The 12,844-nt window shown below is 48.6% G+C and overlaps 2 protein-coding genes across 2 annotated transcripts in view; one reads left to right on the top strand and one right to left on the bottom strand.

Annotated features, from left to right (window-relative positions):
• The window catches only part of spred3 (sprouty related EVH1 domain containing 3), a gene marked incomplete at both ends in the record, with an annotated part of 1,405 nt that extends 270 nt beyond the window's left edge, over window positions 1-1,135 (top strand). The window contains one exon of the mRNA XM_080006479.1: window positions 143-1,135. Within this exon, the coding sequence (XP_079862605.1) occupies window positions 143-1,135 (993 nt within the window). The remainder of the gene's footprint in view (window positions 1-142) is intronic.
• A 2,769-nt stretch (window positions 1,136-3,904) lies between these two features.
• dhx34 (DEAH (Asp-Glu-Ala-His) box polypeptide 34) lies at window positions 3,905-12,626 on the bottom strand (the record flags this gene model as incomplete). Its single annotated transcript, XM_080006518.1, has 16 exons — window positions 3,905-4,341; window positions 4,708-4,852; window positions 5,037-5,216; window positions 5,452-5,718; window positions 5,885-5,997; window positions 6,533-6,638; window positions 6,784-6,957; window positions 7,172-7,435; window positions 7,578-7,679; window positions 8,761-8,954; window positions 9,519-9,693; window positions 9,880-10,097; window positions 10,564-10,666; window positions 10,792-11,046; window positions 11,140-11,451; window positions 11,919-12,626. The coding sequence occupies 16 exons, from the start codon at window positions 12,624-12,626 to the stop codon at window positions 4,199-4,201; spliced, it is 3,459 nt and encodes a 1,152-aa protein (XP_079862644.1). The 3' UTR covers window positions 3,905-4,198.
• Between the last annotated feature and the right edge of the window lie 218 nt (window positions 12,627-12,844).

The raw sequence follows: 12,844 nt of genomic DNA, 5'->3' as shown, positions 1-12,844 counted from the left end.
TATAGATTTTGCAAAATAATGTTCACGTTTTGTGCAGAAGGACGTCATTATGGTGCTGCATTAGTCGCTCTGTGAATCAAAATCAGAATAAATCTGCGTTCTCCGTACTACACACTGTGAACCGTGTTATTCTTCCTCACAGATTCACGCCAGACCGGGGCAGCTCTCAACAGCAGTGTTGAACCCCCCAGCCCCTCCACCTCCTCCTCCTGCTCCACCCACCCCTCCGTCAGGCCAACCCGCCTCCTCTCCCCTGTCGCCCATCTCACCCACCATCTCCCTGCTGGAGGAGGGGGACCTGCGCAGTCTCGACCCCTGCAAGGACCTGTGGGGGTCCCGGGGCTATGAGGACTACCGCCGGGCGGGGGCCACCAGGACTATGGTCGGGGGTCTGACCGGGGGTGTGGTGGTGGGCAGCGGCGGGAGTCTGCAGGACAAGATGGAGCTGTGTGTGGTCCGCTTCGAGAAGGAGCTGGCGGGGGTGGGCACGGCCGGGTGCGAGGTGGCGGTGAGCCTGGACAGCAAGGGCCCCCAGCGCCTGTCCTCGTCCTCGCCCACCTGCGCGTCGATGCCCAACGCCGTGTCGGCCGTCTCCTCAGGTGCAGGCTCGCCCCAGGAGACGGGTAAGAGCTCGCCCTCGCCCTCCCCCTGCTGCATCCACACCTCGCTGGCCACGCCGCGCTCGCGGACTCGTAAGCGGGGGGGCGCGGGGGCCGGCGACCCGGGGGCCATCTCCCCCGACGACGACAGCCCGTGTCCCCAGGGCTCGTCCACCTGCTCGTCCCGCTGCGTGTACTGCCGCTCCGTCTTCAGCGCCTCGGAGAACGGGCGGGGGCGCTGCAGGGACGCGCCCGACCCGGCGCTGCACTGCCTGCGCCAGTGGACCTGTGTGTGGTGCGCGGAGAGCCTGCTCTACCACTGCATGTCGGACTCCGAGGGCGAGTTCTGGGAGCCCTGCTCCTGCGAGGACTCCATGGGGGGCCACCCGCACCCGCTGTGCTGCGCCCGCTGGCTGGCTCTCCTGGCCCTGTCGCTCTTCGTGCCCTGCATGTGCTGCTACCTGCCTTTGCGCGGCTGCCTGCGGTGCGGGGAGCGGTGCGGCTGCTGCGGGGGGAAGCACAAGGCGGTCCGGTAAGGCCGGGCGCTGGGGGCGGGAGAGGGGGGAAGGAGAGGAACCTGGATCGCCGACGTCGACCTCCGGAGCCACAAGGCCTTTCACTGCATTCCGCTCTGTCTCTCTTCCCCCCCCCCCCTCTCCTCGTTTCAACCTGGGGGGGGGGCTTCCTCACTGGTCCATGCCTGCTGGAGGTGCACTTCACCCAGACCGGGCTCTCACCTGGAGCCTTCACAGTGGCTGATCTGGAGTCAGGGGGGATCAGAGACCTTAAAGTAGGAACGTGGCAAAGGCAATGATGATGTGTACACTGTTTTCAAATGTCCCTTTTGGTTTTTTTTTAAGAGAGAAAAACACAAAAAACTAAATATGTTTATATATATGATTGTTATAATTTGAACTGGTATATTTTATTCAACGTAAAACATATTGACAGAACCTCCCCTTCTCCTCCGACCCCCAACGGCACACACACACGTTCACGTATTCAGCTACTTGTTTTGTACCGGCTGGTTCATCGGTAGGATGAGCAGTCTTGTCGCCCTTTACCTCTAAGTTTACCTCAGATGTTGTTCACATCCCAGAGAACATATAAGACCGCTAGTGTTATCTGTTTCAGTTGAAGTAGCGGAACACAGTGTTAAAACGTGAACCCTTACAGCAACAAAGGGACACACACTCCAAGGGGAAGTTGCAATGAATACCATTATTACTTGGAAGGAAGAACGTAATTCAACACGCTCGCAAATCTAACAAGAAGGTTTAGATCCAACATAAAAGATGTGTAGTTTAACATACTTTTTCATTTATTCTTATAATTTCTTTTTTTTTTAACTTTTTACAGCAAATTCCATCACATTCCACCACGATACTCGTTTAATCTGTCAAGGTGCTTACAAACGACGCCTCTCGTGAGAGTTTATTCTACCTAAAGTACACAAGAACCCAAAACTGCCCCGACCCCAAAGACAAACAGGAAGTTGACCGAGCCGACCAATCTGTAGACCGATCCGGGTCTTTAAAGTGAGACACCACCAAAAAAAGATATAGTGCAATCAACAATGTAAAAAAAAAAAAAAAAACAACAAAAAAAAAAAGAAACTAAAAAAACCTAAATTATTTTTGTACCAAGTAATTGATCGCTGAACAGGAAGTAAAAACAAGTAAAAAATAAAATAAAATAAAACAAAACAAAACAAAACAAAAAAAAAGTGGTGAAGTGAATACAGTGGTGTGCTATTGTGTCTGACACAGAACAAGGTGACGTAGGAAAGTGAAGTTGTGTTTTAGCGTCACCACGGAGCCCACGCGGAGCCGTGGGCGTCCACGGGAACGGACCTGGTTTTGGTTCAAAGCGCCGGACGGGTTCGCGGGTCCGCCTGAAAGCTGCTATCAGTGACCCCCCCCCCCCCCTCCCCCCTCCGGTCTGACTCAAACCCCTCCCACAGCAGGACGCTAAGCGCTACGCCGGGTGGTCCGGGGCCGATATGACCATCGGCTGAGGACGCACGTTGTTTCGCTTTTACACAAAATAACGGGAGGGACGTTTCTACCGGCGCTCAAACTGGTCCAAAATGGTGCCATTTCTTTTTAGTATTTGCTTTTGAGTAAGGCAACCAGAGTTATTTCCACCCGGGTATATCGTGCCGCACGGGGAAACTCCCCAGTTTGACGAGGATTCACAGCGGTTTGGTCCGCAGAAGCCTCACACCGGTGTTTTTCCCTGGTATATTCAGCCGAAAACAAAACGTGTGTCTAGACACAGCGAGGGAGCGCGTCAGGCCTTGGTGTCTTGTTCAAGGACACCTGGGCAGCCCCGTGTCGGCTTATCAGGGGAACGAAACCACTCCTCATATTATACTTCTCCCACTCCGACCACGCTGTCCTCACGGGCGGTCGAAGGTGACTAGACATCGACATTATTTAGACGTTAGACGGCCAGTTCCAGTGTGCGTTCACCACTCTCCCTCACAAACCAGCACTGCATAGAACTACTCACACAAACCGAAAAAAAAAAAGCTGACCGCAAGACACGGAAGTAGTGAAGTCACTGCACAGTTTGCTTCTACCGATTCAGAAAGCGCTCTGAGCGTCACACGTTCACTGTCGAAGGCCCCGTTCTTACATATTAATAAATGTGCCTTTTGCTTTGATTAATCAAAATGCTATGATTTCCAAGTAACTCTGTATTAAGTACCTTTTTTTTTTTTTTTTTTTTCTTCTTTCCTTCTTTCTTTCTGGGTTATTGATTTCTGCCGATGTGCATATTTTCAAATGTACGTATTTATGAGTTTCAAAGTAATTAATGAGATATTACCTGTTTATTTATTTATTGAGATATTTATTCCGATTCTTTATTTTTTTTGAGACAGGTTTTTTTCCGTGCTGTCTGACTTCTGACTTTGTGCCAATGTGCTGCTTTGAGGTGTTACATATCGTGGGTTTGTATCATTATTAAACCCCCACTCTATATTTTAACAAATGTGTGTCGCCGCTCTCTTTCTCTGGACCCCGTGTGCCAGTCGTTGGTCACTCATTTATCGACGAGAAGAAGCTTCGGCAGAACGTCTCAAATGTAGACCGAAGAATAATTACAGTTGATCTTGCACAGTTTACCTTTCTTTCTGGGATTTGTGCTGCAGTACCTCTGCGTATGTTCTGTAATATTTGTAAAGTGAAAGATTTTTGTAACTAGTATTTTTTCCCCAAACAGTGGGTGTTATTTGAAGTCCAACTTTTTGGGTGAGGTAGTGTACTTAATCTGTTGTACCCCTTTAAAAGTAAACTCCTCCATCTGACCGCCAGGGGGAGCTAAAACTAATCATAACCGGAAATCACAACACGGCACCAAAATAATTCCGATGAAAAAGGCTTTATTCCGTATGATATTGCCGTTTGCACGTGACCTATTTGTCAAAAAGCTGATACCGCTGAGATGTCAAATGTCTTTTTTTTTTTTTTTTTTTCAAACCGTGTTGAACAACCGCAGTGAAAGCACAGGAAACGCTTTCCTCCCCTCTGCTCGGTGCTCTGTGTGTCGTGGTGTCTTATCTGCGCCGGGGGCGAGGGGAGACACACGTCGCTTCACCTGACAGAGCACATGTGCTGCCTCTTGTGTTTGAGGATCTCGGTGGAGGTCAGGGTCAGGTCTTCGTCGCACACGTCACAGTGATACACTCTGGTCAGAGCGGACGAGGACGAGGAGCCTTCCTTGCCGCGTTTCACATCTGGAAAACAAATTTGATCGAATAACGTAAATAACCCGCCAGCCAATCAAAATCTCAATGGCTACAGGGTTTTCATTTTATTTTAAATACCCTAACTTTCCAGGAATTCAAGGAACCCTGAGAGTAGCAGTTAACAAGTATAAGATCAGCTGAAAAACACCTTGCAGCGCTCAATTATATATTAATTAACCGATAATGTAATAACAACAACCGAAAATACCCAATAATGTGTCCAGACCGATATTGTTATAAAAGGTCAACTGATTGAATCATGTCCAGAAAAATAATTGATTGTAAAAACATACTAAAACAAAGGAAATATATAGAAGAAAAGAGAATAAAGCAACTTCACGCATTGTTACTCACCCTCCGCGGCGTCCTGCAGTTCCCCTGGCGGCCTGCAGGAGGCCTCGTGCTGCATGCGCTCCAGAGGCGTCAGAGGCATGTACAGGTCACAGTTTGGACACGTCCAGAAGGTCCGAAGACACTCGCTGTACAGATCCTTAGAGTCCTACAAGCCAATGGAGACAAAAGATCTATCACCTATTGTTCGTATATCGTCTATTGTTCACTTTGTAAAACCTAAAACTCAGCTCCACTGTGACGTGTGAGCATCTAGCTCATCGGCTTTATCATGACACCATGACTGGTTCCTGCTTCAGACCAGCTTTGACCAGACAGTCAGACAGACTCACAGTCAGACAGTTGTAGGTGAAGAAGCTGGAGACACATAAACCTCCTTTGATGGGGTCTGGCTTGGCCTCCATCCCCGGAAACAGCGGGTTTACGCTCAGAGACGCGTCCGATGCCGCTTGAGGCCCCACGTACAGGTTCTGGGTCTGGAACGCCGTGAGTCTCTGCAGCCTGTAACTGACCTGGGGAGGGAAGATGGATCCAGACAGCTTTAAAGGTTCAGCACATTACCAACATCCTCCCAAGTTGTCCATCAAATATCACAGTTCCAGTTCAGCGTTCGTATGGGAGGCGACAATCGGGAATTCTTTTATGAAAAAAATACCTAAAAACAACAAAATAAAAAGAAAATTTAAAAAATCAACTCTTTTGATTTAAACCCACTTCAAGCCCCTGGGAGCCCCTGTTCCACAGTACCTCCGTGTAGAGCAGGAAGCGAACCAGGCCGTCGCCCAGCTTCTCCAAGTCTTTGCGGGACACCCCAGGCCCCGCAAGGCCCTTGGCCGAGCCCTTGCCCAGCTGGACCAGCACGAGACGCTCCCAGTCTGCCCGCAGGCTGAGGGCGGTGGACAGGAGCCTGAGGGCCCCCTCTGTGTCCTGCAGCTCCAGCTCCAGCCATCCGTCCACCACCAGGCGCGTGCAGTCGGCGTTACTGTCCACCGAGTTGGCCACCAGCAGCAGCGCCTTGGGGGGCCACACAGAGACAAGTGGGAATGCACTAATCTACTGGAGCGCCCAACCCGGATTTTATTAAATGTGAAGTTGTTTTTTTAAACAACATCTTCAGGGGCTTCAAGACCCCCATCTGGTAGTAGTAATACCATTTAAACCATCTCATACTAGTATTAACCTGCAGAGCTGGAACCCGCACACAGTTTGATAAATAGGGTTTGTTGGTCTCCAAAAGGGTGACGAAGGCCAGAAGCTGGTGTCGGCTACTGTCTGGGCCCTTCCTCTCTGGGCCTGAAGACAGACAGGCAGACGGCACGAGAGAGACAGAGAGGGTGAGGCAGAGAGAGTGAGACAGAGGCAGTGGTTAAGTGAGACAGTTTGCAATGTTCCAATCATATTCTCTTGGTTCCAAAGCAGCTCCCTGTTATATCAACAGGCTGATGACATCTTAAAAACTCAATATAAATATTGCAGCCATTTTGGAAAGCAACATGAAAGCGATTCTTAATGTATTAAATTAAAACCATATTTGTAGTAAATGTCTAATTTCTAAACAGATATAAGCTCAGACATTTGGCTTAATCAGATAAGCTTGTACCATACAGGCAAAACGCCTGCAGTGACCCGGGTTTGAACCCAGCCTGCGTTCATTTGCTGTGTGTCTCTCTCTCTCTCTCTCTCTCTTCCCCCCATTTCCTGTCTTTCTCCACTGTTCTCTACAATAAAAAATAAAAACTGTCCAAGTTAGTGCATTTTATTCCCATGACAGATGATGATGACCCTGGTGGCAGCAGGTGATGTGGGAGCCTCTGATGGCGGGGTTTACCCAGATCTCTGCTCTCGTCCTCGGGCACATGCAGCACCTCTGGATCGCTGGCGAACACGCTGGTGGGGTGGATCACCACGCCCTGCTTGTTCCTGGTGTGGAAAACCTGAAAAACATGGGAAAAAAAAATGCACATTATGGTAGAAAACATTTACAGAGTGTAAAACAACCAAAGTAAAAGAGGCTTTAAAACACGTAGATGAAGGTAGAGCAGTGGTGTCTATATTCTCAGCTTCTCAGCTGCGTCCTACCTGCTCGGAGTCCTTGCGCGTGGTGTTGTGTTCGTCCGGCAGAGCGAGCTGGGGGTACAGGCCCCGGCACAGCAGCAGCTTGAGCAGTGCCTGCTGGCGGGACGACAGGTCCTGGCTGGCGCTCGCCACTTCCTGGAGCTCAGACACGTTGTGACGCAGCTTGAACTTCACTTCCTGCGGTAGAGGAAGCAGTGGGTTCCACAAGCTAACCTTCAAATCTGATATGAACAAAAACCCAGATGACAATGTTTAAGCACAACCAAGTCCACCGAGTCTGTTTTAGGCTTGTCCGTGTCTAACTTGAACATCAAGCGTAGAAATGCTCTGAACTGCCGGTTGTCCAATGCCCTCGCCCGTTCTGGGAACTGCTGCTTCACAGCACACAGACCTGTATGTCCACATGCTGCGCGTCCTTGTCCTTGTCCTTCCTCCGCCTGCCCGCGTCCTCCGTGTCCGACCCTGAGGACGCCTCCCCGCCCTCGGTCTCCTCCAGCCTCAGCACCTTCCGCCTGCCGCCCTCCTGCAGCTCATGCTCCCGCTTCATCTGGTGCAGCTTCTTCCTCTCCGTCAGCCGCTCCCTGCGCTGCCCCCGGTCTCCGCCGGAGGAGGTGGGGGCGTCGCCCTCCAGCAGGCCGTGGCTCTTCAGCAGCTCCTGTAACCAGCCACCAAATCAAACACTCATTCGATAGTGCTCACATTTTTACATATCTATGATAACGGATATCCATCCGTCCTCTAATAGGTGTGACGGAGACAGGTATTCAGACAGTTGTTTGAATGTTTCGGAGTCAAACCTTGAACTGTCTACGCAGGTTGACCATCTCATAAAGCCGCTGCTCCTCCAGGCCTCGCCTCCTGCACCACTTCCTGGAACCTCCACCCCTCTCTCCCTTCACCTGAGGGCAGAGCACTTCTAAGCAACTCTTATTGTGTACCTTACCATGTATTATTAGTATTGCTACTTATTCAATTTCTTACTGTTGGAGTACTTATTATATGTATATATCGTGAATTAAATGCACATTTTCCTGTTCTCTGTTCTGCTTCTGTACTTCATGCTTCCTTGAGCTGTTGCAGCGCCTGGATTTCCCCTTCAGGGATCCATAAAATTTAGTTGTTGTTTTTTTTTTAATTGTTTTTATAATTTTCTCTTAAAGTCCGTCAAAGTTTTTAGATTTAAAAACCAGAGAGCCTTCTGCTTGTTGGTGGGTTTATGTGTGTATATACAGAGAAATATGGTTAATATGTATGTGTATGAGTCAAGTTATGTTTCATTTGGGCTGTTTATATGCACAGTACAGACTCTCACACTCCAGTAACTGCATTATTACTGTATGTGCATAGATACAGTGATTCTGTATTTTATAAATGCATTTACATGAATGAGTATGTTGACTGATGCATTTAAAGATCACATGGTTCTCACAGTGTTTGCTGTCATCCAGACATTTCCCTTTTTTATTTGTAAATATTGGTCATTTTTCTTATCTCATCGGGTATGTGTTGGGATATTCAAAAAAAGGATTTGCTGGTCAGCTGCTGGTTCAGTTTCAGAGCAAAAACATGGCAGGACCTATACTTTCTGAACCTCTAATTATCCAGCTCTGATCATTCTCCAGAACTAGTGCATAAGTTTGCATGTAACAGAAAGTAACATAAGAAAAATAGCTCCGGAGCTACAGATTATACCTCCAAAATAATTGCAATATGCAGGGGAATGGATATTACTATAAAATAAAAATGTCACTACTTTATATTTTTAACATGCCGTACATTGAATTGTCTACTACAGTGATTATAGTGTTTATAGTTTGTAGTATTTTAGATAAACCTGATATTAGAGCTATGGTGCAGACTAGATAACAAATTTAAACTTGTGTTAACACATAGGAACAGTGAGAATCTCCTTCTAATACAAATCTCTACCATTCATCATTCTACAGTCTAAAACAAAGGCGGGTCTTTGCTCCGACTGACCTCCACCCAGGTGTTGAAGGTGTTGAGCAGGGTGAAGGGGTCTCCCTGGTTGCTGTGCAGGGACTGGCGGGCGGTGGCGCAGTCTGGGTTGTGCTGCGCGCTGCGCAGGAACGGGGACTGGACGCTGAGAGCTGCCGCCACCGTCAGCACGGGCTCCACCAGCTTAAACAGAGAGCCGAGCACCAGCATCTTTCCTGCGCATAACACACACACACACACACACACACACACACACACACACACACACACACACACACACACACACACACACACACACACACACACACACACACACACACACACACACACACACCTTATCTAAACATGTGATAATGTCCGAATAGAGTGCCTCCATATTAAATTTTTTGCCCATATAACTTCATTTTTGCCAAGTAGAGGCGTTTTTGTCATTATTTACTGGAAGTATTAGTAAATACTTTTGAATGATTATAAATTATTTTTACATTGAAACTTTAGATGTAAAGGACAAACTAAGGCCTAACAATGATAATTTTATCAGTTCAAAATTGACACAATGTTTAGATTAACACGCTTAGACACAAAGCACTGACAAGTTGTCCATGCTACAATTCTAGTTTCTATTGATATATTTCAGAACTGTGCAAAAAAAAGAAACTGACCAAGAGAACAGCAGCTACACTTAATTTTTATAGTGTATGTGTGTTATTAGTATTATAAGATGTTATAATAATAACAACACTTAAACTCAGACAGAGAGTGAAGTGGAGAAAGCGCACCTATAACAACATCCACAGGTAGCTGTGCCAGCAGGCTGCCTATTGAGGTGAGCTCGCTGCGGGCGTCCAGAGCTCCCTGCTCCTTCAGGTAGGTCACTGCCGTCTGGATGCTCGCCGCTGGGGGCGGATCGATGAAGACGAAGGAAAGTGGATCTCCCAGGCTCATGCTCTTCATCTGCAAAAAGAAAAAAATGACATGAACCCAACAGCTTCCCCTGGTGGCGAGAGAAAGAAAAGACAATAATACAGAATCCAGATTGGAAGCAAACACAGGAGATATACTGTATATAGATCTATCTATCTATCTATCTATCTATCTATCTATCTATCTATCTATCTATAATGTACTAGAGTTGATTACCTGGAGCACAAGGGAGTCCAGGGCCACCCGGTGTATTTCTGGGACAGGATATGGGGCGAAGGCATCGTAGTCTGACTCTGCATAGAGGCGGTAACAGACCCCCGGACCCGTTCGCCCTGCACGGCCCTTCCTCTGCTCCGAACTCGCCCGGCTGATCCAGAACTCCTGCAAACGCTGCATCTTGGTCTTGGGGTCGAAACTCATTTCCTTTACCTTTCCTAGAGAAAAATATATCATATAATATTTTACAACTGGTATTTGCTTCTTTACTGTGCCACTCTTTACTGAGCTCTATAGTGAAAGCAACACTATGCACCAAACTGCCATTATCCTGGGCTTCTAATAGGGGGTTTTCATAGTGATATCTTGACTTCTGTATATGTTTGTTCATATCATGTTAAAAAATAAATCTGTCTAGATAAAAAAAAAAAATGCGGTACAGGCTGCACTCCACAGTACAATGAGGCAATCACAGTGACTGAAAAACAAGGTCACAATTGCGCCATTGTATTATGTATTGCAACTTAGTGTGTGGCAGTCAACTGAAGCTATTCTCGAAATACTGGAACATCATTCGGGTTGACTCCCAAATATCACAAAATAAGGTCTTGGTTGGAGTTTTCTTTTAATAATGAGTCTAGGGATTAAATATTTTGCTATGGGCGTAGTAAATCAGTTCCATACCGGAATCAGCAACAAAGCGAACTCCATCAATGGTGACTGAAGTCTCTGCAATATTAGTGGAGATGATGCACTTCCTCACCCCGGGTGGAGCAATGTCAAACACCTAAAAAAAAAAACCATGAAAACAACGCTGTACCATCAGAACTGAGAAAACACAGCCTACGTATCTGTTGGAAAAGATGCATTCCAGTTTGAATTGAATAGACCGCTGAAGGGACGTGGACTTGCCTTGTCTTGCTGGGCCAGCGAGAGGGTGCTGTGCAGCGGGAGGATGATCCACCGCTTGGTGTGAGTGGCATAGACCTGGCAGGCCTCCTGGATAGTGGAGATCTCTGCCACACCGCTGAGAAAGAGCAGCAGGTCGCCTCGCTCGTCCACCGGGTAGCGCTGGTCGATGCCCTGCAGGATGCGGAGGTACGGTCTGGGGTCGAGCTTCTCAGAGCGCGAGGGCTGCTCCTCGGGAGGAATGGGCTGGTAAATCACCTAAGTAAGAGAAGAATAAAAGAAAACACTACTATTGATTCACAGCATTTATAGCTGCTGTGTCAGAAGCAGTGGCGGCACCTTTAACCTCACCTGTATAGGAAACAGCCTTCCTGGCACCTGCAGCACAGGGGCGCTGCCAAAATAGTTTGAGAAGAGCTTGATGTTGATGGTGGCTGACATGAGAATTAGCCTCACATCTGAACGGCTGGACAGCAGCGACCGCAGGACACCGAGGAGAAAATCGCAGTGCAGGTGTCGCTCGTGCACCTCGTCCACGATCAGAACCTGGTACTGGGACAGGACTCCGTCCTGCTGGATCTGTCGCAGCAGAAGTCCCTCCGTCAGGAACAGCAGCTTGGTGGAAGGGGTGCGGCTGGTCTCAAAGCGAATCTGATACCCCACCTGTAAACCACAACTGCATTGTAAAATTCTGTTTGGTCCCATTTTCCACAATGTTCACAGTTGCTATCTAGTCAGTGCTTAAAACAATAAGGTCCCTCAGTCCTCAAGAACACCCTTTCCAGGACATTTTTCATGACCCGCATGATATTATGAAGACCCTGTCAACTTTTTTTAACCTTATTTTTACCGACAAGACATCTTCTTGGGAGAACCTGGGTGAGTGCAGCAGGCATCTCACCCGGCTCCTACCTCAGTTTTGTTGCACCTGTTAGGGCGGGACAAGACAACCTTGCTGACGTCTACATTTCTGCTGCACAAAGGCTTTCCAGGACATCTCTTCTTTTTCAGGACACGTTGTGCCATTTTTCATATTGTATGACTTTTCCACCACTGGAAATCTACACTGCAAAATTTCAGAGTGCAAACTTTATTCTTAATCACAGTTTAACACTTTCAGCAGCACCTACCTTTGAGCCATACTGATTTAGACTCTCAAAGCTGACCCTCTTGGCGAGGGATATGCAGGCAATCCGCCGGGGCTGGGTGCAAGCTATGTGACTGAACCCTGCGGACAGGAGGTACTGGGGCACCTGGGTGGACTTTCCACAGCCTGTGTCCCCCGCCACCACCACCACGGGGTGTCGCCGCACCAGCTCCACAACCCGGTCTCGGTACTGGTAGATGGGAAGGTTCTTCTGATCTCTCCGCAACTTGGCGAGTTTCCCAAAACTCTGCCTCTGGCTGAAGTCCAAGAAGTGCAAAAGAGCCAAGCGGCAGTCTGCGACCTGCTGTTTCCCCGGGCCTGATGAGCTGTGCCTCCGGTGCTCGGACCTCCCGAGGCGCTCTTCGATGTCCCCGGTGCAGACCGACACGTTGATCCGATAGCGGGCGTCGTAGTCCTTCGGCAGGCCGAGATCCACCCCTGCAGCGCCGCTGGTCTTCCTCCTCTCGTTGCCTTCATCCGTGTCATCTTTTCTCTTCTGCCCGTGCATGTCCCGCTTGGCCTTGAACCTCTGGAAGCGGTCGCAGAAAGCCCAGAACTCGGCGTGCTCCGCACTGCCCGCCTGGATGTAGTCGTGCTGGCGGAAGAACACCGCGTCCAGCTGAGCCCGGCACCGCGGGCTGCCCCAGTCCCACCTCCCGCTGTCGCTGTCGCTGCCCCGGTCCGAGTCCATTGTACACACCGACCTGGAGATATTATCCTAGTGCTGGCTCCAAGCTTATTTTAAATAACATAAAAAGTGTTTCATACGGACGCGTTAAAAGTTATACATGTTTATAAAAACTCTGTTTTGTTATTTCTTCACAACACAGGGTTGGTACCAGAGCTCTGGTTCTAATGGCATCAGCACGGGCCATGGAAGCGGAACAATAACATGGTAGGGCCACTTCC

Source organism: Zeus faber (assembly GCF_960531495.2).
Source record: "Zeus faber genome assembly, chromosome: 9".
Lineage (NCBI taxonomy): Eukaryota > Metazoa > Chordata > Actinopteri > Zeiformes > Zeidae > Zeus > Zeus faber.
Note: the sequence above shows the minus strand (reverse complement) of the source record. Positions and strands in the feature narration are given on the sequence as shown.